The sequence below is a fragment of the Pseudophryne corroboree genome, chromosome 1 (genome assembly GCF_028390025.1).
Source record: "Pseudophryne corroboree isolate aPseCor3 chromosome 1, aPseCor3.hap2, whole genome shotgun sequence".
NCBI classification, from domain to species: Eukaryota; Metazoa; Chordata; class Amphibia; order Anura; family Myobatrachidae; genus Pseudophryne; species Pseudophryne corroboree.
This window is the reverse complement of record NC_086444.1, coordinates 985,239,342-985,262,719: the sequence shown is the minus strand read 5'-3', so window position 1 is coordinate 985,262,719 and position 23,378 is coordinate 985,239,342. Positions and strand designations below refer to the sequence as shown.

The 23,378-nt window shown below is 43.0% G+C and overlaps 1 protein-coding gene across 4 annotated transcripts in view; it reads left to right on the top strand.

The window, feature by feature from the left end:
* DCLK2 (doublecortin like kinase 2) overlaps positions 1–22,888 on the top strand; it is a 235,802-nt gene extending 212,914 nt beyond the window's left edge. For 3 of the 4 annotated variants that reach the window (XM_063920574.1, XM_063920575.1, XM_063920573.1), the window contains 6 exons: positions 1,288–1,421; positions 2,357–2,434; positions 4,820–4,916; positions 12,340–12,420; positions 15,273–15,386; positions 20,504–22,888. In XM_063920574.1, the coding sequence (XP_063776644.1) occupies positions 1,288–1,421; positions 2,357–2,434; positions 4,820–4,916; positions 12,340–12,420; positions 15,273–15,386; positions 20,504–20,593 (594 nt within the window). In that variant the 3' untranslated portion in view covers positions 20,594–22,888. Of the gene's footprint in view, positions 1–1,287; positions 1,422–2,356; positions 2,435–4,819; positions 4,917–12,339; positions 12,421–15,272; positions 15,387–16,595; positions 16,686–20,503 lie in introns of all 4 variants that reach the window. The other variant, XR_010177472.1, reaches the window with a different exon arrangement.
* The last annotated feature ends 490 nt before the right edge of the window (positions 22,889–23,378 follow it).

Here is a 23,378-nt window from a genome sequence, read left to right as displayed (position 1 = left end):
AGTTTAGAAAATATGCCCGGAGGAGCCGGTCACAGCTAGGGGAGCTCTACAGTGCTTTTCTAGAAAAGTTTAATTTAGAGTTTTTTTATTTTACAGGGAGGCTGCTGGCAACAGCCTCCCTGCAGCGAGGGACTAAGGGGGGGGAGCAGTGTCCACCCTGCGGGGTCTGAGCCACTGTCTCCGCTGACTGGACACTGAGCTCCAGAGGGGTCTGATCGTTCTCCGCCACAGGGGACCGCTCGCCCCAGCAGCATGCTGCCAACCCCTTACAGAGCTGAAGAAGTGGTGAGTGAGACACCGACCCCCCTAGCAAGCGGGGGGCCGGTGTGAAGATGGTGGCAGCGGGGAGGGAGCGCAGTATTAACTGCGCTCCTGGGAAGGTTCAGTGGTACATGGTGCGGCGCTGTGAGGGGTGCCCTCGGCCAGCGCTTACCCCCTACACTGGTCCAGAAGCCTGTCGGGGTCCTCGGATCTCAGCCAGCACTAATTCCTCAGGCCAGTATAATCCATGAAGAGCAGGAAGACAGCGCCATTAAGGAGGCGGAGCTTCTCAGAGCCTGACCCTGCTGCTGAAAAAGTCCATTACAGTCAGGCCTACACTGCCAGCAAAACTGTCGGCCAATCGGATGATCCTCACCATACATCAGAAAAAAAGGCCTGATGAATCATGATTTTAAACATGTTGAAAAATCCAGATTAAAGGGGAGCCCCTATATCACCGATTTTATTGTAACCATCATCTCCAGAATAGAGGATTGCCCCAATATATCGTTTATGTTGGGGCCTTGAGTTTACTTAGGTTAGATTGACAATTTGTAGCCTGGAAACTGAAACATGCTTAAGTACTTTGTACAGTTATTCGACTGCCAGCGTTCACTCACCAGGGGCCCATGCTTTGATGGGCAAGCTAGCAGCGCTTGGGCTCTCCTGTGTAAGGGTGTAAAAAGCACAACTTTTCTGCAAAGGAAGAAGGTTAAGCAGGAGGGGAGAAGCAGCACAGTGTGTGTAGTAGGACAAGGACTGACCCTGTGAGATCCTTGAGTGCCTCCTTGGTACTCTTGCTTTTTAGCCTGCACTACATAAAAAGTTCTTTAGTAATGTATAGGAGTAGGTTACTATGATTTTTATGAATTAAAACAGCCGTAATATTGTTCATGAATGATACATTTTGGTCAAATTATGAAGTATTGCAAAAATGGACGGAGGACAAATTGAAAGTACTGTTATTAGACTCTATATTATTTTTGGTTTTTATTTTGGTTTATATGTTTTCTTTTTTTGTTTAAGGTTTGTGAATATCCTGATAAAACAAAGTCTCTGAAGCTTGGAGACTTTGGATTGGCTACAGTTGTGGATGGGCCCCTGTACACAGTCTGTGGGACACCAACCTATGTTGCTCCTGAGATAATTGCAGAGACTGGGTAAGTTGGACTGTCAACTGCATGTTTTTCTTTCCATAATTTTGTTTATTTGAAGGCTATAGAGAGATAAGTATGTCTATTAGAGGATACTTACAGAGCAATGTGATAAACATTGAAAACCTTTAAATAATTTGTATTCTGACCTCTACTGGACAGTACCTATTTTAGTGTGTTGTAACATTGTGACTTTTACATTGCGTTGTTGAATAAATTAGTCTCACAAGGTGAAAGATGTTTTGTAACTTTTAAATTATTTGGGGTTTTACGCTTTTAAACAGAGTACAGTATAAGGAATACAGGTTGTTCTCTTAGCCGATAGTCTAATAACCATAATATTCTGATAACTGGAATATTACGGGCAGACATGATGTCATCTAGTAACAACATCCTACACTGGGGGGGCCCACGGCTGCTTCCAGTGGCCCCCCTGCTAGACTACCCGCTGTTTCCACACACACACCCACCTGCTTCCGTTGGACCCCCCTTCCATCGCGACTGGACCCTGCGTCTGAATACCTGGGTGCGGTTAGTCCAAAATCTGATATCAAAAATGCTTCTGGTTCCAAGCAATTCAGATATCGATGACTCAACCTGTAATATCATAATGGTATGTTAATGCCGTTTTTGTCTGATTAGTTGATTTGGAACAGTCAAGCCTATAATATCTGGTGTCGCTTAGTACTACTTCTCACTTTATTCATTCAGACATACTGTACATTTCCTGAGATAACATTATGAGAGGAAGCTACAAAGAAAAAGCAGCGTAAACGATAACAGCTTCAGTAGAGCATTTACTAACAAATATGTTAAAGTAATATAAGAGTAATAGAAAAACAGCTTTTCAAATACTAAAACAGTCTAATGGTTGTGTCATTGTGAGTTCAGGGGCCAGAAATTCCTCATACATACATATTTGCTTTGTTTTCCATAATTAGGTATGGCTTAAAAGTTGATATATGGGCAGCTGGTGTGATCACATATATCTTGCTGTGTGGATTCCCACCTTTCCGCAGGTAACATTTCTTTTTCCTGCTTCAAAAAACAATTTATACTTTTATGTGTTAATGTTGACTTGCTGATGTAGGCATTTACTATTATAAAGACTGACAATACTTATAACAAAAATGTTCTTTATAATACGTACGATGAAAAATAATTTCTTTTTTGTACTTGTAATATTAAAATGAAAATGATTCTTCTCACTACTAGCAGGGATGACCCATTCCTAGGCCATTGGCCCATTAGTACTGTATATCCCTCAACCTTGGTGTGTGTCTGTAAACATCATGTGTTTCTTTCTGTAGTGTATATAGACTGTAAGCTCCACTAGGACAGAGACTGATGGGAATGACTAAATATTCTATGTAAAGCGCTGTGTAATATGTAAGCTCTATATAAACCAATGTTAATAAATACAAATTGCGGTGAAGCAGCAGCATGTTTTATTTGTGATGTTGCAGTCAAAGTGCCTTACATGCATTTCACCTGTCTTATAACAAAATATACAATGTATAGCCCGGGTGGTCTTCAGGTTGCCGGCGGCCGGTCTCCCGGCGACCACCATACCGGCGCTGGAATCCCGACCGCCGGCATACTGACATCTTTTCTCCCTCTTGGGGGTCCATGACCCCCCTGGAGGGAGAATAGATAGCGTGGCGCATACCATACTACACCCATATAGCCCTGATCACTTTCCCTGTTTGGTTAATAAATAGATTGTTGATTATGCTTAGTAAACGGCAAACCCGGAGCTGAAACATTAGGACTTCCAAGTGTCCTGGTATTCCCCGTGCAGTCCTGTTTTTCACACAGTGTCTTTTAAACTGATGAAAAAAGTTAATAGGACAGTGACAATAGGCCCCTCTAACTTTTTTTTTTTTTGGGGGGGGGTGTTGTCTCTATAAGAAAGTATATACTGCATTTTATTGCGTTAGACAATTGTAGGTCTCATTATTTGTTTTCTATTAGAAAGTGATGGCTGTGTAGCTATATAAGTGCTCTGCAGTGACCTATCTATAATGAGTGTAGGGTATGCGGTGCACACGGGCCCCACCGCACACCCTGCGCCCATTCCTTCAATACCTCTTCGGAGTCCCACATCAATGGTAGCAGCGCTGCCCAAATCAATGGGAAAATAAGACTGTGGCCATTTTCCCAACATTTTGCGCAAGCGCAGTAATAAAATCGTAATTTCCCCGGAGACCTGCGCATGCGCCACAGTATACTGCACTGCCGGCTAGAGAGAAGAGGGTATGGACGGAGATTGCACACGGGCACCTCCTCTCTTAATACTTCCCTGGTGCTATACTTATAGTTGTGGTGCTAAGCTTATAGTTGTGGTGCTATGCTTATAGTTGTGGTGCTATGCTCATAGTTGTGGTGCTAAGCTCATAGTTGTGGTGCTATGCTTATAGTTGTGGTGCTAAGCTTATAGTTGTGGTGCTATGCTTATAGTTGTGGTGCTAAGCTTATAGTTGTGGTGCTATTCTTATAGTTGTGGTGCTATGCTTATAGTTGTGGTGCTAAGCTTATAGTTGTGGTGCTATGCTTATAGTTGTGGTGCTATACTTATAGTTGTGGTGCTATACTTATAGTTGTGGTGCTAAGCTTATAGTTGTGGTGCTATGCTTATAGTTGTGGTGCTATACTTATAGTTGTGGTGCTATACTTATAGTTGTGGTGCTAAGCTTATAGTTGTGGTGCTATGCTTATAGTTGTGGTGCTATGCTTATAGTTGTGGTGCTATGCTTATAGTTGTGGTGCTATGCTTATAGTTGTGGTGCTATGCTTATAGTTGTGGTGCTAAGCTTATAGTTGTGGTGCTATGCTTATAGTTGTGGTGCTATGTTTATAGTTGCAGTGCTATGCTTATAGTTGTGGTGCTAAGCTTATAGTTGTGGTGCTGTGCTTATAGTTGTGGTGCTATGCTTATAGTTGTGGTGCTAAGCTTATAGTTGTGGTGCTATGCTTATAGTTGTGGTGCTATGTTTATAGTTGCAGTGCTATGCTTATAGTTGCGGTGCTATGCTTATAGTTGTGGTGCTAAGCTTATAGTTGTGGACAGTTTTGTATTTTCTGCTTGTCTACAGAGATCAGTAAATAAGCTTTGTTGTGATATTATTGGTTGCACATATCTCAGCAAATCAGTCTGCAACCATTTTAGAGCTGATTAGATGATCTGATTACTCAAAATCGCTGACCCTGAACAGGACTGATCCTCCTTTTTGACTAGATATATAGATAAAACAATAGCCTGGGCATCACAGAGATTTTCTTGATACAAAAGGACATCCCTATGACGATAGACTACTGATTTTCTGTAGACAAAAATGTATTTGGATAAATATGTCACAATCTTTGTTGACAGTGATCATCATGTAGTTTTCTTTCCTTCAAAGTGAGAATAACCTACAGGAAGATCTCTTTGATCAGATTCTGATTGGGAAGCTGGAATTTCCCTCCCCATATTGGGATAACATCACAGACTCTGCAAAGGTTTGAGATTTACAGTACACACATGCTAATACATAATAAGACACAAGTGTCACATTCACTTTACAGTATGGCCTTAGAAATATCTAATACGTCAGAATATTCCCCATTAGCATTCTGTATGTAGTGTGCAAGATTCAGTCTGTAGCCTCAGTCACTGATAAGAGGGTTGTCTGAAGATGTGATGTGACATCTCCGACCTCAAGCACTCGGAGATCCCATGTTTATGAGGTGCCTGAAGAGATAATGATGGAAAATGGACACTGGCTGTCATTAGTAATCGTCTAATAAGCATTTACATTGCAGCACTGAGTCCTCCCATTGTGTTTCCGATTAGTATTTAATAATTAGTTCTGCTTTTTGTTTCTTTCAATCAGAATTATTTAAACTTTTCACATTGATTAAAGAAGCATAGTTTCCCCCCAGCAACCTATATAAAGGACCTATATAAAGGACCTAACAAAAAAATCTCCTCTCGTCACTTTATGTAAACATTATGATAAAATGATGCCAGCCATACACATATACAGTATGTATATATCTGGATACATGCACAGTTAAAATATGATCCTGTCTTGTCTGTCATTGGACCTATTGATCAAATACAAAAAAGAGACTTCATAACTTGATTATATAGTAGATCAAGGATCATGGAATTGGCATCCACAATCTATTCCAGCTAATACGGTCTTTTTTTTTTTCATTACAAATACAGTATAGTCCTATTTGTTTCATTTTCTCTAAAACAGTAATGCCATGTATTTATTCAAAACCAATGTTTAGCTGCATTTGAATCCAATTTATATAATACTGTATGTAGTCTTTGCTCTACATTTCAGTATCCATAGATTAATTCCAGTCTCACTTCCTTACCTGACTATTCTCCAACATACATTTGTGATACCCAGTTAGCGTATTTGTGGATTCATTTTGGACTGTGTGATACATTCCAAAACTTAGCATGCGCAATACAGACGTGTATTCAAGCATTCAAAGTGATCCCACTCTCTTTTGTGCTGCAAAACAGTTTACTTCAAATTCATCACAAGGGGTTTACAAATTATAATTTTATATTAATCTTTAAAAATCCATTGGATCAGAATTTCACTAGGACAGTGTCTGGGTGTTTTCCATGGGATTTTCTTTAGCCTCAAAGCATATTGGGATCATTGAACATCCCTTGAAAACAGTGTAAGGTAGAAATGTCTTTGTCCAACTTGTAATTACTTCCATGTGCTGATTATTCTCCATAGTCCTAGTAGTTACAGAAGACAGAAGAGTACATGTATTTTTTATATATATATATATATATATATATATATATATATATATATATATATTTTTTTTTTATATATATATATATATATATATATATATATATTATAAACTACAGTAGTTAATAAATATTCCTATATATAGATAAAATACAAATATAAATTTATATATGATTGGCTTCATTCAAATTTGCTTTGTCATTGCTCAAAATGATTGTGGTATTTTCCACAAATGGGGATATCTTTTTAAAGATTGTAGGTTCTTAATATCAGTAATTTCTCTTACGTCCTAGAGGATGCTGGGGACTCCGTAAGGACCATGGGGTATAGACGGTCTCCGCAGGAGACATGGGCACTATAAAGAACTTTTAGTATGGGTGTGCACTGGCTCCTCCCTCTATGCCCCTCCTCCAGACCTCAGTTAGATCCTGTGCCCAGAGGAGATAGGGTGCATTACAGGGGAGCTCTCCTGAGTTTCTCTGATAAAGAATTTTGTTAGGTTTTTTATTTTCAGGGAGCACTGCTGGCAACAGGCTCCCTGCATCGTGGGACTGAGGAGAGAGAAGCAGACCTACTTAAGTGATAGGCTCTGCTTCTTAGGCTACTGGACACCATTAGCTCCAGAGGGAGTCGGAACGCAGGTCTCCCCTCGCTGTTCGTCCCAGAGCCGCGCCGCCGTCCTCCTCGCAGAGCCGGAAGATAGAAGCCGGGTGAGTATAAGAAGAAAAGAAGACTTCAAGGTGGAAGAAGACTTCAGATCTTCACTGAGGTAAGCGCACAGCGGTAACGCTGCGCGCCATTGCTCCCACACACTACACACACTAGCGGGCACTGATGGGTGCAGGTCGCAGGGGGGCGCCCTGGGCAGCAATAAAAACCTCTAATTCTGGCATGATAAGGTTAGACACTGCGGAGGCAGTAATTCTATAAATCCCCCGCCAGTTTTGTGATACTTTGAGCGGGACCGAAGCCCGCCGCTGGAGGGGGCGTAGCTTGGTCCCTCAGCACTAACCAGCACCATTTTCTCCACAGAGATCTGCAGAGAAGCTGGCTCCCCGGTGTCTCCCCTGCTGAACACGGTGACATAGGGCTGAAAAGAGGAGGGGGGGCACTTGTAAGGCGCAGTGAGTGTATTAACACAGTGATTAATATAAAAGCGCTATTATCGGGGAGTTTATTTTCCAGTGTCAGTTGGCGCTGGGTGTGTGCTGGCATACTCTCTCTCTGTCTCTCCAAAGGGCCTTTTTGGGGAACTGTCTCCTTATAACTATATCCCTGTGTGTGTGGGGGTGTCGGTACGAGTGTGTCGGCATGTCTGCTGCGGAAGGCTCAGCTAAGGAGGAGGTGGAGCAGATGATTGTGGTGTCTCCGTCGGCAACGCCGACTCATGATTGGATGGACATGTGGAATGTTTTAAATACAAATGTGACCTTATTACATAAGAGACTGGACAAAGCAGAGTCCAGGGGAAAAGTAGGGAGTCAATCCACGGCTTCGACTGGGTCTCAGGGCCCTTCTGGGTCTCAAAAACGTTCCCTATCACAAATAGCAGACACTGATACCGACACGGATTCTGACTCCAGTGTCAACTACTATGATGCGAGGTTACACCCAAGGGTGGCCAAAAGTATTCATTATATGATTATTGCAATAAAAGATGTTTTGCATATCACAGATGACCCCTCTGTCCCTGACACGAGGGTGCGCATGTATAAGGAAAAGAAACCTGAGGTAACCTTTCCCCCATTTCATGAGCTGAACGAGTTATTTGAAAAAGCTTGGGAAACTCCAGATAAAAAACTGCAGATTCCCAAAAGGATTCTTATGGCGTATCCTTTCCCTGCATAGGACAGGGTACGTTGGGAATCCTCACCCAGGGTGGACAAGGCTTTAACGCGCCTGTCCAAGAAGGTGGCGCTACCATCTCCGGACACGGCAGCCCTCAAGGATCCTGCTGATCGCAGACAGGAAACTACTTTAAAATCTATTTATGCGCATACGGGTGCTTTACTCAGACCGGCAATAGCATCGGCATGGGTGTGTAGTGCAGTTGCAGCTTGGACAGATACCTTGTCAGCTTACCTTGATACCCTAGAGGGACGCTCAAAGAGATGTTGGGCTGCTAGGTTCGAGAGCAAACGCCATGGCGATTTCTGCTAGGCGAGCCCTGTGGACCCGCCAATGGACGGGTGACGCAGACTCAAAGAAGGATATGGAGGTTTTACCTTACAAGGGTAGGTTTTATTTTGGGAAGGTCTCGCGGACCTGGTTTCCACAGCTACCGCGGGTAAATCTACCTTTTTGCCTTTTGTTCCCCCACAGCAAAAGAAAACTCCACAATATCAGATGCAGTCCTTTTGATCGTATAAGTCCAGAAGAGGTCGGGGCTCATCCTTCCTCGCCAGAGGTAAGGGTAGAGGGAAAAGAACGCCTGCTTCGGCTAGTTCCCAGGAGCAGAAGTCCTCCCCGGTTTCTACTAAATCCACCGCATGACGCTGGAGCTCCACTGAGGGAGTCCGCACCGGTGGGGGCACGTCTTCGACTCTTCAGCCAGGTCTGGGTTCTGTCAGACGTGGACCCTTGGGCGATGGATATTGTATCCCAAGGCTACAAACTGGAATTCGAAGAGGTGCCCCCTCGACGATTTTTCAAGTCGGCCTTGCCAGCTTCTCCCCCAGAGAGGGAAGTAGTGTTAGCTGCAATTCAAAAGCTGTGTCAACAGCAAGTGATTGTCAAGGTTCCCCTAGTCCAACAGGGGTAAGGGTACTATTCAACCCTGTTCGTGGTCCCGAAGCCGGATGGTTCGGTCAGACCCATTTTAAATCTAAAATCCCTAAACCTGTACTTGAAAAAGTTCAAATTCAAGATGGAATCGCACCGGGCTGTAATCTCCAGTCTGGAAGGGGGGGATTTTATGGTGTCACTCGACATAAAGGATGCATACCTTCATGTCCCCATATATCCTCCTCATCAGGCGTACCTGAGATTCGCTGTACAGGACTGTCATTACCAGTTTCAGACGTTGCCGTTTGGGCTTTCCACGGCCCCGAGGATTTTCTCCAAGGTGATGGCGGAGATGATGGTGCTCCTGCGCAGGCAGGGAGTCACAATTATCCCATACTTGGACGATCATCTGATAAAAGCGAGTTCGAGAGATCAATTGCAGAAGAGCGTGTCGCTCTCCCTGAGAGTGCTACAACAACACGGTTGGATTCTCAATCTGCCAAAGTCACAATTGATTCCAACGACACGACTATCATTCCTAGGCATGATTCTGGACACGGAAGAGAAGAGGGTTTTTCTCCCGATGGAACATGGTCAGAGACCTGCTAAAACCGAAAAGAGTGTCTGTTCATCAATGCACTCGAGTTCTGGGGAAAATGGTGGCAGCCTACGAGGCCACCCCATTCGGCAGGTTTCATGCATGGACATTTCAGTGGGACCTTCTGGACAAGTGGTCAGGGTCCCGTCTACAAATACATCAGAAGATGAGCCTGTCCCCCAGGGCCAGGGTGTCTCTCCTGTGCTGGCTGCAGAGTGCTCACCTTCTAGAGCAGGCATTCCCAACCACGGTCCTCAAGGCACACTAACAGTGCAGGTTTTAGTGATATCCAGGCTTCAGCACAGGTGACTTAATTAGTAGCTCAGTTATTTTGATTTAACCATCTGTGCTGCAGCCTGGATATCACTAAAACCTGCACTGTTGGTGTGCCTTGAGGACCGTGGTTGGGAATGCCTGTTCTAGAGGGTCGCAGGTTCGGCATTCAAGACTGGGTTTTGGTGACCACGGACGCGAGCCTCCGAGGATGGGGAGCAGTCACACAAGGAAGAAATTTTCAGGGACTATGGTCAAGCCAGGAGGCTTGTCTACACATCAACGTACTGGAATTGAGGGCCATATACAACGGCCTACGACAAGCAGGGAATCTTCTTCGCGTCCTACCGGTTCTGATTCAATCAGACAACGTCACAGCCGTGGCTCATGTAAACCGCTAAGGCGGGACAAGGAGCAGAGTGGCAATGGCGGAAGCCACCAGGATTCTTCACTGAATGGAAAATCACGTAAGCGTTCTGTCAGCAGTCTTCATTCCGGGAGTGGACAACTGGGAAGCAGTCTTCCTCAGCAGACACGATCTCCATCCAGGAGAGTGGGGACTTCATCAAGAAGTTTTTGCAGAGATAACAAGTCTTTGGGGAATTCCTCAAATAGACATGATGGCGTCACGCCTCAACAAGAAGCTTCGGAGGTATTGTGCCAGGTCAAGGGACCCCCATGAGTGTTTCAGTCGGTCTATGTGTTCCCTCCTCTTCCTCTCATCTCAAAAATATTGAGAATCATAAGACGAAAAAGAGTGCAGACAATACTCATTGTTCCAGATTGGCCTCGAAGGGCCTGGTACTCAGATCTTCAGGAAATGCTCACAGAAGATCCGTGGCCTCTTCCTCTCAGGGAGGACCTGTTACAGCAGGGGCCCTGCGTGTTCCAAGACTTACCGCGGTTACGTTTGACGGCATGGCCGTTGAACACCGAATCCTAGCTGGGAAAGGTATTCCGGAGGAAGTCATCCCTACTCTGATAAAGGCTAGGAAGGAGGTGACGGCAAAACATTATCACCGTATCTGGAGGAAGTATGTATCTTGGTGTGAAGCCAAGAATGCTCCTATGGAAGATTTCCATCTGGGCCGTTTTCTCCACTTTCTACAGACAGGAGTGGATATGGGCCTGAAGTTAGGCTCCATTAAGGTACAGATTTCGGCCCTATCTATATTCTTTCAGAAGGAATTGGCTTCTCTCCCAGAAGTCCAGACTTTTGTGAAGGGAGTGCTGCACATCCAGCCTCCTTTTGTGCCCCCAGTGGCACCGTGGGACCTTAAATTGGTGTTAAGGTTCCTAAAATCTCACTGGTTTGAACATCTTCAAACGGTTGAATTAAAATTTCTCACTTGGAAGGTGGCCATGTTATTGGCCTTGGCATCTGCAAGGCGTGTGGCCGAATTGGCGGCCTTGTCTCACAAGAGCCCCTATTTGATTTTCAATGTGGATAGAGCAGAGTTGAGGACTCGTCCTCAATTTTTGCCTAAGGTGGTTTCTTCATTTCATATGAACTACCCTGTTGTGGTGCCTGTGGCTACGGGTGACTTGGAGGACTCCAAGTCCCTGGATGTAGTCAGGGCCTTAAAAATGTATGTAGCCAGGACGGCTAGGGTTAGGAAAACAGAGGCTCTGTTTGTCCTGTATGCAGCCAACAAGGTTGGCGCTCCTGCTTCTAAGCAGACTATTGCTCGCTGGATCTGTAACACGATTCAGCAGGCTCATTCTACGGCTGGATTGCCGTTACCAAATTCGGTAAAGGCCCATTCCACTAGGAAGGTGGGCTCTTCTTGGGCGGCTGCCCGAGGCGTCTCGGCATTACAGCTTTGCCGAGCAGCTACTTGGTCGGGTTCAAACACTTTTGCAAAATTCTACAAGTTTGATACCCTGGCTGATGAGGACCTCGCTTTTGCTCAATCGGTGCTGCAGAGTCGTCCGCACTCTCCCGCCCGGTTTGGAGCTTTGGTATAAACCCCATGGTCCTTACGGAGTCCCCAGCATCCTCTACGTAAGAGAAAATAAGATTTTAAACCTACCGGTAAATCTTTTTCTCCTAGTCCGTAGAGGATGCCGGGCGCCCGTCCCAGTACGGACTAAATCTGCAAGATTTGTATATAGTTTTTGCTTACATAAGGGTTATGTTACAGTTGAGATCGGTCTTTGACTGATACTGTTTTTGTTCATACTGTTAACTGGTTGCGTATAGTCCAGGTTATACGGTGTGGTTGGTGTGGGCTGGTATGAATCTTGCCCTTAGATTAACAAAATCCTTTCCTCATATTGTCAATCTCCTCTGGGCACAGTTTCTCTAACTGAGGTCTGGAGGAGGGGCATAGAGGGAGGAGCCGAGTGCACACCCATACTAAAAGTTCTTTATAGGTGCCCATGTCTCCTGCGGAGCCCGTCTATACCCCATGGTCCTTACGGAGTCCACAGTATCCTCTACGGACTAGGAGAAAAAGATTTACCTGTAGGTTTAAAAACTTATTTTTAAAATGAATATAGTCCTCACACACTGAAATCTGCTTTGTGGAAAATGACTATGCTATTTTCTTCATAGGAACTGATTAGCTGTATGCTTCAAGTGAATGTAGAAGATAGGTATATGGCAGAGCAGATCCTCTCTCACCCTTGGGTGTCTGTAAGTACAGCCTCTTACCATTCTACACCTTACTGACAAGCATGCCCAGGAACCACTATTTTCTTGTTCCAGTGTTGTGCCCAGGAACCATTTCATGCCCAGACATCCACAACTGATACCACAGCGCTAAATCAGAGAACATTGTTTTAACATGTTTGGTAATGCCTTTGCAATCTTCTCAGTGAAGGGCTGATATTAATCAACTCTATGGCAATAGATCACCATGAAGCATTCATTCGCTAAAATAAGTGATCTAACATTGTCTTCCATCTCACACAGCCGATCATTACCCATAACCTACCTGTATAAACCATGGCCAAATGTTTGTATACACCCAAACTTAAATACATTTGTACTTGTTGCACATATCATTCCAAAACCAAGGGTATTAATATGGAATTGGTCCCCCATTGAGGCTATAACAGTCTCCATTCCTCTGGAAAGGATTGCATCTAGATTCAGTTGCAAGCGCATTGGGGGCTTTTTATGGAATAATGTTTGCGGGATAACTGGTGTTTTTGGGGAGTACCCGCATATATTATCACCCAAATCTAAAAAGGAGAGACCGCAACTTCTATGGGGGCAGCAAAGTGGTCCGATTTAGCAAGCATTCTGAAGCTTGGCCCGAGCAGATGTGAGCTATAGTCCGCAGAGTATTTTGGAAGAGGGATCCATAGGACCCCCTCCCTCTGCTCTCTGCTCACACATGTGCCAGCTGATGTCGGCACATGCACAGTTGGCGGAAATAAAAAGTTAATTGACCGCACTTGCAATCACATTACTTGTACTGATCGCTGGGACTATTAAGGGTTCCATATTGCCATGAACTGTGGTAATAAGCAATACTGATGTTGGGAACTGATGTTGGGTATGAGGCTTGGCTCTCAGTAATCCAGAGTTACAATTCACTGTGCAGGCCAAATCCTTCCACCTCAAGCTCTGCAAGTTATTTATCATGGGCCTCACTTTGTGCACAGGGGCATTGTCATGCTATAACAAGAAAGGGTCTGCTGCCACAACACTGGAAGGACACAATTATCTAAAATCACAATGCATACTGTAGCATTAACATTTCCCTATGTTCCAAGGGTTCCAGGCAAAACAATGAAAACAAAAAAAGCCCCAGACCATTGTTCATCCTCCACCAAACTTTACAGTTGACAGTAAGCATTCATGCAGGAATCATGCTCCTGGCATCCACTAACCCCAGATTCATTCATTCAGTTGCCTAAAGGTGGGTACACACTATTAGATATATCTGCAGATCAATTGATCTGCAGATATATCTATGTACGGATCGGGCAGTGTGCTGTGCATACACACAGCCCGATCCGTCGGGGGACTGACGTCATGAACTGGGCGGGCGGGCGCTCGCGCCCGCCCAGTTCACCTGTCAATCACCGCCGGCCGCCGCAGCATGTGTACGGGCGGTCGGACGACCGCCCCGTACACACACAGCGACGGGCCAATATATCGTTAGATATATTGGCTGTCGGCTGTGCTGCGCGGCCGATGCGATACGTCTGTGAACGACGGAGTTCACAGACGTATCGCCCGTACACACTGGCCGACGGTCCCGCGATGTATCGGCCGTTCAAGAGAACGGCCGATACATCGACCAGTGTGTACGGGCCTTAAGGCAGCTCTAGCAGTTTATACAGTTGACAAACTTTCTTTATGGGGAGATGGCATTCTATGACAGTGCCACATTAAAAGCCACTGAACCCATCTACTGCTAAATAGTAACTATGGAGAATGCATGCCTGCAGTATATACTTGAGCTTGTGAACATTTCAGCAATGGGTGAGGCTGAAGAGGCAAACACATTACTATAGGCCATATATAGTAGGTGCTTTTTGCAGGGCCCCAACAGGGCTTGGGGGGGGGGGACAGTGTCGCCACCCAGGATACAGATCCTAAGGGCTGGCACTGTTTCTCCCCCATGGTATCTGCATTTGGCATGCAGAATGCCCGGTACAGCACCTTCCAGCCTAGAAAATCTAGGTGACTTTCTAGGCTGGTGGGTGCTGTTCCGTGCACCATGCAAACCAAATGCAGATGCCACGGGGAGCTACTAATTTGCAGAACTGCCCACAGTGTCCTGGTGATACTCCAGACTTTCAGCTGCTTCCTTAGCCCCCATCCCCTCGTTGTGATATAACATGTTCGGTGTTGGGGCTGGCACAGGGAGGGGAATTGCTCAGTTACAACCCTGGCATTTTGTGTAGATTTCAGAAACTAATGTAGTAATGCATATATGTCAAATAGAACTTATGTTACAGCAAACAAAGTGTACCCTCCCCTCCCTAATTTATGCCTATGTATCCCTCAGTCCTACTGTATTTATACTTCCACCCGTTGTGCACACAGGTTTTGTCCCCTCTGTAGAGATGTGGCATACTATTAAAGGGGAGGAATATTTAAATTAAAATAGTACTTGTTTGTGTGTCCTTAATGTATGTCAGACCTCTAATCATTTATTCAGTATCGCTGTACTAATGAACTAGCCAATTAATGTGTAAAGTGGAGAACTATTATTTGCTCCTTTCTTATTTTTGCCCTTTTCCCCCCAAGTGATGTGTGTAACACTTAAAGATTAAACGTTTGTTGCTAAAATTTTCATAGGGGTTGTGTTCCCGCACTCAAGTCATAATTCCCTCAGTGTTCTCCATGAGTGTTCAGGGATAGGTTGGATAAAATAGAAAAAAATATAGTGATCTACCATACAGTAGATTTTTTTTTACATATACTGTACTTATACACTCATATCAAATATAGAGCTCTTCTGCTAAAAATGCAGTATTACTTTATTAGATAATTAATGTCTTGGAATATGCCTGTATTTTATTCAGGATGATACATCACTGGGGAATAATATGCAGGTTGAAGTCACAGGTAAACTAAAACAACACTTTAACTCACTGCCCAAGGGGACTAACACCACTGCTGCAGCAACTGTGATTATGGTGAGTGCTGTTCATGCTTTACACTACTACATTCATACACTCATTGGGGTAAATTTACTAAGGTGGGAGTTTTTTAGAACTGGTGATGTTGCTCACAGCAACCAATCAGATTCTACTTATCATTTATCTAGCTGCTTCTAGATGATAATAGATAAAATCTGATTGGTTGCTATGGGCAACATCACCAGTTTTAAAAAAAACTCCCGCCTTAGTTAATTTACCCGATTGTGTTTGACAGTGTTACTTACTACACAATAGTTTGAACTGTATGATCTGATTTTTAGATATTAAATGCTATCATTTGTTTTTATGCTAACATGCAAGTTGATCCTGTATGATAAAGTAATTAATCGCATTTGCAAATATTTTTGTTAGAGATGAGCGGATTTGGATTTACTCGGATTTACCCGGATCTCAAAATGGCATCCTATTGGCTCTCTGAGATCACGTGTTTTGGTTAGCCAATAAGAAAAATCCAGATAAATCCAAACTTGCGTTAATTCTGGCGTTAGAACTGAGTAAATCCGAACCTGCACATCTCTAATTTTTGTACAACTCCCTGTATTATAATAGTGCTTAATGCTACATTACCATCTAACTAGAGAAGTTATAAGTTCACCACTTGGCTGTCATGTTTGTCAAGGTTTTCCTTGGTAGCAGGAAGGCCCATCAGAATCCACAATCGTTATGATTGGTCCTCCAGCTCATACACACCTCATCTCCGCAGCGTCTCAATAATTATGATACTTTGATATTTATAATGGTGTGATATGTGTCAGCTAGTTGAGTGAGAATGATGAAGGCTTTGTAAGGACTAATTACTATGGCTTTAAGTAGAAATCCATTTGACAATCATGTTCACCAAGTAGGCAGTGCAGTGTGATTGATGGCAATCAAGAAATATCACCACTACACTCCAGAATCCTGCTCTCCACAGCCCTCACTCTGGTTTAAAACCTTGATTAGGAGCACAAGTGTCATCCATGCAAATCAGCGATGGTTTGAGTGTCACAATGGGAAATAGTGATTCCCCTGCAGAGCTTCGCAGTGAAGCCCTGCACAGTGTGACTTAGGTGGTGGAGAGGTGTTGGTGTTTAGCGGTCCTTCAAACTACTACAAACTCTGCCGTTGGGAAATTGTGTTTTTTTTAATCTTAGAGTTAAGAAATCACTTCATTCTGTACAATGCTGTTTACATTTCATTTCACAGTTTGAGTTTGACTTGTAACAAGGAACTTCTGACCTACATACAGTACTTGCATTATTGGGCCGGTGGAGATGAGAATGAAGCAGAGGCCTGGTATAAAGAGATATTGTACATGTAATAAAAGTTCTGCATGCCCACTTATCTCAGCTCATTTCTTTCACACTGCTCTTCACTTCTTGCTGGTGGAGGTGTTTAGACTGGCTTTCAGCTCAGCGTTCTTTATGTCTCTGATAAGACTTCTACTAATCTTACAATGTTATTGAAAGGTTTAAAAATAGATTATGGATGCTGAACATCTCTATTTAGGACATAATTGCGTTTTTTCAATCCTGAGTTCTAATCTGTAATTGTCAGTGCTCATATACTTGTTAGTGATGACTGGACTATTCATGCAGAGTGAAATTGCTGCAGAATTCCTGCATATATAGTATATTAATCTTGGAATGAATGGCATGAATTTGAAGTGTGACGTTACTGTATTCATGGGTGTAAAGCAGGCCTAGCCAACCTGTGGCTCTCCAGCTGTTGTGAAACTACAAGTCCCAGCATGCCCTGCCACAGTTTTGCTATTAAGGAATGCTAAAACTGTGGCAGGGCATTCTGGGATGTGTAGTTTCACAACAGCTGGAGAGCCACAGCTTGGCCAAGCCTGGTGCAAAGAAATGTGTTGTGTTGGACGGGTGTATTATGGTATGCCAGCAGTCGGGCTCCCGGCGACCAGCATACCGGCGCCGGAAACTCGACCACGGCATACCGACAGCTGGGCGAGCGCAAATGAGCCCCTTGCGGGCTCGCCACGCTGCGGGCAAGGTGGCGCGCTATCTATTCTCCCTCCAGTGGGGCCGTGGACCCCCAAGAGGGAGAACTGTCGGTATGCCGGGTGTCGGGATTCCGGCACCGGTATGCTGGTCGTCGGGAGCCCGGCCGCTGGCAAAGTGAAGACCACCCGTGTTGGACTGTTTGGATGAAGCTTGTACTCTTGTAGTACATGATGCCTGTGTTTTACCATTCATGCAGTAGCGAAGCATTCAGACAATATAATGGGAGGCAGTCAATTTACCGGCTGTCGGGATCCCAGTTGTCAGGATTCCGACGCCCCAATATAAGAAGTTATAAACACTGGTGCTGATGCAGAATTTTGCACCACAAATGTAGGTATGAACTGTGCATTGTAATAGTCTGCACTATGGGACCCAGAATGCAGTCCCTAGGGGATTGACGTGTGTGTGAAATGTTGCTTAGATGATCTAGGCCAGGAGAAAACCATAACGTATGTACCGTTTTGACGCCAGTGGGTTTACGTCCCAGTGTGTTTAAGCCTGAAATTAAAAAGGAAGTGCTTTTAGTAGAAAAATACACCGTGCTAAGACAAGGGGTATAAGACAATTTGTATGTGCCAAGACGGTCTTAACCCTAAGACTGTCACCCCCCACAGTCTATTCCTAACCGTGTCCCCTCCCTGCAGCCTAACCCTAACTTCCACCTCTGCCGCAACCTTGTACTTATCGTTTCAAGTTGGTGACATTTTCAGCCGTCGGGATCCCGCCACTGATAGTCAAGCGCAGAATGTCTGAGGGACCATGGCCACAGTTCTTTAGATGCAGTTACTGATACAGACATGCCTGCGACCTGTAGCCACCCTCTCCCATCCCCCCAGTTACTACGCAGAAACACCTAATTTCATGGATCTGTGTCCCCGGCGCCTGATGCTTTACCTGCGTCTGACTAAGAATCACCCCCTATATGTGCATGAGCTTATGATTCCAACAACAGCCTTATGCAGTTTGTTTTGGCATCTAATGCGTTAATCAAATGCAATAAAGACAGAAGTCCTGATATGAAAGAGGAAGTCTTTTACACTTGCCCCCGAGTTTGTATCACCGCCTACATGCACCATCTTCCCATCCCTATCTCGGCTCTGGCAGTTTCCACTGCAGTTGAGTTGAGGTTCTCCACTCTGATAGGCTGGTTAGTGGTTCTGTGCTGGCTACAGGCTTTAACTTGTGACCAAGGCAAGCAAGTACCAAGTGGTTTCCAGATTCAGGAGCATAGTGGATCTTTCAGACCACAGCAAAAATACAAATGTACAGAATGGATTACATGTGAATGGAAAACACACTATATACTAATGAATCTTCTTTTTTGGATTATGCAGAATACTACCTTAGAGTGTACACTCTCACAGTAATCTGTGCAATGTGCTGTATATACAATGCTGTTATTGTTCTGTTGTTATGTTGCTTGTAGTAAGTCTAGTCTCTATCCCTTGCTTCTTTCCTCCATGCCTCCTGTTTCCAATTGCCTGCCTTGCTTCCCTCTGCATAGCTCCAGGACAATGGTATGTACTAATGGCACCTGCAATGCTCTGTCTGCTATACAGATAACATGATAACCTGTCCCACTGGAGAGAGGAGATGTAATAGTGATCCTACAGAAAAACTGTGGGAGCATATCATCCGTTCACAACAAGCGATTAAAAAAATTCAGTTAAATATAAAAAGTAAAAAATCTACTCTGAAATCATATTCTTCTTTTTTTTTAACTCAAATATTTTTATTGTAGAGAAAAAAAATTCCATTACAGATTATACTTATCAACACATTTAAATATACAGCATACATACAATCTGTAATGTGTTATAGAAAATAGAATAAACAAATGAATAAAAGAATATAAAGGGAATAAATCAGATCATATTCTTAGTAAATTTCATTTAAACCTTTCTGTCTCAGGCTTGATTTACACTCGTTAGCCTGAGTTCAAGTCATAAGCATTGCCTTTGCCCCTTGTGGAGAAGGTAGCCACTGCAGACCACACTTCTGATTACAATTTCTAACACTAGTGCAGATCCCTTTGTGCATATGCAGGGGCAAACGCAGGATTTCTAGAGGGGGGTTTCCGAATGAAGTCCACAATCTCTAAAACTGCGGAACATTGGAGCAAGTGCAGGATTCTGGGTTAGCAGTAGAAGAACCTCGTAACGACCGTGGACATTAGTCTTTTTATACAGTGGATACTGTATAGAAATTTAATACAATATTAATATTTAACACTATAGATGGTCTCTAGTATAGGTTGCATCAAACATTTACAGTGCCTTGCTAAAGTATTCACCCCCTCTTGACTCTTTACCTATTTTGTTACATTGATCCACTGATTGTGGATCAATCAGATCAACACACAGCAAACTTGGTAGAAGAAGCTGTTACCCTTATGGGCATAAACGGCATGATGCGGCGGCAGCTCTAGTAATCGTATTATATACCATTGCTGTTGTTGTCAGAATTAGAGCTACTTGCCAAGAGGAGGGGGGGTTTCCAGGCAACCGGAAACACCCCTCCCCATTCCCTGCGTTTGCCTTTGATATGGTTCCCTCTAGGTCAGGCGACAATGTCGGCAAAGTCATTCTTTGCATAGCCATTACGTATTCCACAAGTTTTTTTGCAGCTGTGATGTTTGCTTTAAATGCGGTGTCGCATGCAGGTGTGCATTACTCCTGTTACTCAGTACAAGCCATTCTTAGCAAGTTCGACTACAGTCATTCAATAGTACCAGTCATTAATGAATGTGGACGTTCCTAAACCCCACTAATGCAGTCCAGGCTTATCCATGCTTCAGCACTTAATTAGTACAGTACCTCAGTCAATTTTATTTAGCCATCTGGACTCAAGCATGGATAGCCTTAAAACTTGGATTGTAATGGCAGAAAAAATTATGTATATAACATAAATGCACTTAACATTATGTTCCCATAAACCCTGAGATCCTATGAAAAATCTGGGATCAGGCAAAAATACACCAGTGATCATTGTTACTTCTCCATTCCGCTATTTAGTGCATGCTTTGAATCCGAATGTGTGTTGTGTTAATTAGTATTACATGTGTTCCTTAAGATTGATTTTTATTTGCAGAACACAGCTCTTGATAAGGAGGGGCAGTTCTTCTGCAGCAAACGCTGTGATGATTGCACCAACCACCTGGAGAAAACCAGCAAAGGCTGATGACCTTCACCTGGACTTAGGGTCTACAAAACTGCTGTGATGAATTGAAGTGTGCAGCAGAATGCTGTGTCTACCGGGCAGTAGGACCAGCCATCATATGAATGACTGATGACCAAACACAGTGGACCATGACTGCCCAATCGATGAAATGCTTTTTTTTTTTTATTGCCGATACAAACTACTGGCTTCTTTTTACTGAGCCTTCTATCATTTTTCATTACATTCAATAGAAGAAATGAGTGTTAGACTTGGACTTGACCATAACTTATTAGGACTGCTTTTCCATTAGCTCTAACGAAACAAGCTACTTTTCCATATATTGTTATATTATTTAGAGTTGGAGCTACTGATCAAATGTCTACTGATTTTTTAACAATACTAGATATTCAACAGAGGATCTCTGCAGCACATTTTAATGTCAATGCTGAAAGTATTTTTTTTTGGTGGGGGGGTTAGGTTGTTTAAAAAAATAAATAAGAAAAAGTCTTCTTTCTTCTCTATTTCAGGTTCTAATGAAAATACAAATGCTACAGTTTGTGGCTTAGTTTCCCTATTCTGCAGTATTTCAGGATTCTGTTACCCAACACTTGTCTGGTAAATAGCTGAAGGACAAGTGGTTATTTATTTGTAGACATGTCATCTTTATCACTACTGTGTTTGGCTCCTAGAACCAGTTATGTAAAATAATTTCTTACAGGATGGAATGTAACGTTTGCTGCATGTCAAAACAATCCGGATGCAATCCTTATGGTAATCTGAAAAACACAAAGTGCAAATAAACATAAAACCTTAATTCTACCATTCAGTGTTTTAGATGAACAGCAGGAATGTGCAATTAAGATACTCATTTTTATTTACCTTTCTTAATCATGTTGGAAAGGGGGAGATTATAGAGTTAAATGTAATCATGTCTGCATTTCCTTCCTACATTAAGCTTCATTTTATATTTGTTACTGCTCAACAAAAAGTAAAAGCAAACAACTTGCATCACCTTACAGGCGACAACTGATGCTTGCTGTGTGTTTATATGCTGTGTAATGTATGGGGAAGTTTAATAAATGGATTCACAGACTGCACCACGTATAGTGAAGGTGATAATTGATATGATGTAGTCACCTCTAATCGACATCTTTACTGGTATTAAATCAGACGTGTTTTATATTTAATTTAATGGAGGAGCAATGTCCTAAAACAACCACTTTTTGAATAATTTCTCAGCTAGTGCTGTAAATATATTTTTTTTAGTTCAGTTTAATGCTCCCTTTTAACTATAGGATGGAACACTTGCATGTAAACAGAATAGTTTTGCTTCCATCACAGTCCCTAGTGCAATATGTACTGCACAACATTGTGGCATAATTAAACATGCATTTCTGCAATGCATCAAACATCCAAAATATACTGTTGCAAGATAAAACAAAAAGTAAATTGTCAATAATCTGCATTTAATCAATTCAAGCACTATCTCCCTTATAAGCAGCAGTTGCTGAAGTTTGGCTCTATTTGGTATACCCAGCGCCTAAAAGATATATTTTCATACAAGGTATTTTTAATACTTTACAGTGAAAGTATATTGTAAAATGTAATTGTCAAAGCTTTTAACAGTATCGTTCATACTGTACCTATGGGCATTGAAAAGCAAATCTCAAAAGCTTAGACGAAACCTTTGTTGTCTGAGTGTCAGTGCTTGTGAACGCTGCTGGCAACGTTGACACGCAAAGCAACACTTGTCAGAAAGTGTGTGACTATATCTCCATGTCCATTCACTCACTTTCTTGGCTTATCATGTTAAAACACATTTACCAGGCTGTAAGAATGCCCACTGAATGTGAACTATTACCCCTGTCTTTATAAGCCCTTATAGTTTCATTTCTGAAAAGAGCTCCTGTTGCCTAACAAGAAAGAATTTTGGGAAAAGCATCTAGAGATTACATAAGTGTAATTTTCTTGAGGAATGGCACTTCGGGGAAATTGAGATCCATAAAAATAAGCTAATTTTATATGTATTTACAGCCAACACCTATTCTGAGAGTAACCATACATGATAACAGAATTAGTGCAATTTTGCCTGACTTTGCCTAAAGTCTGGAATTGAATGTCATAGTTTTTGTAGTTTTGTTTATGTTTCTCAGCATTGCACTTTTCATGTGCACGGATATATTTTCACATGGTATGGCTCTTAATGTATTTGTTTCTAATTATCTCTTGATCATGTTTTAGAGTCTCTTAATATATGGTTTTCATTTTGTACTAGAAGTGTAAATTATTTCCAATAAACGCCCTCTTCATGGAAAACTGGCACCGTGTGTTTACTTACTGATTATTCTGTATAGGTAATTAGACTATTTACTATTTATGTTATGTCTGTTAAGGGGGGTACTCACGGAGCGTTATTCTAAGCAATCTGACTAGATTGCTTAGAATTTGAGCATTATCGCTCCGTGTGTACCCCCTACAGCGATAGCGATGGTGTTAGATTGGCCTGCATGCAGGTCAATCTAGTGGGTCGCTCACTTCACCCGCTCAGCACAGATCGCGCTGTGCTGAGCGGCGGGAGAGATGTGTGCTGAGCGGTTCGCTCAGCACACATCTCTCCCGCATCGGCCCGTCTATATGGGCCTTTACTAGCATTGATGGCCATTGTTGCAATAAAAACAAATGCCTAAAATGGGTGTGGATTATCAGATGTACACTAAAAAGGTCTACAGACAATATAGGTCTACCACTAATGGTCGACAGGGTCAAAGGGTCAACATAGAATAGGTAGACCGTAGGAAAGGTTGAC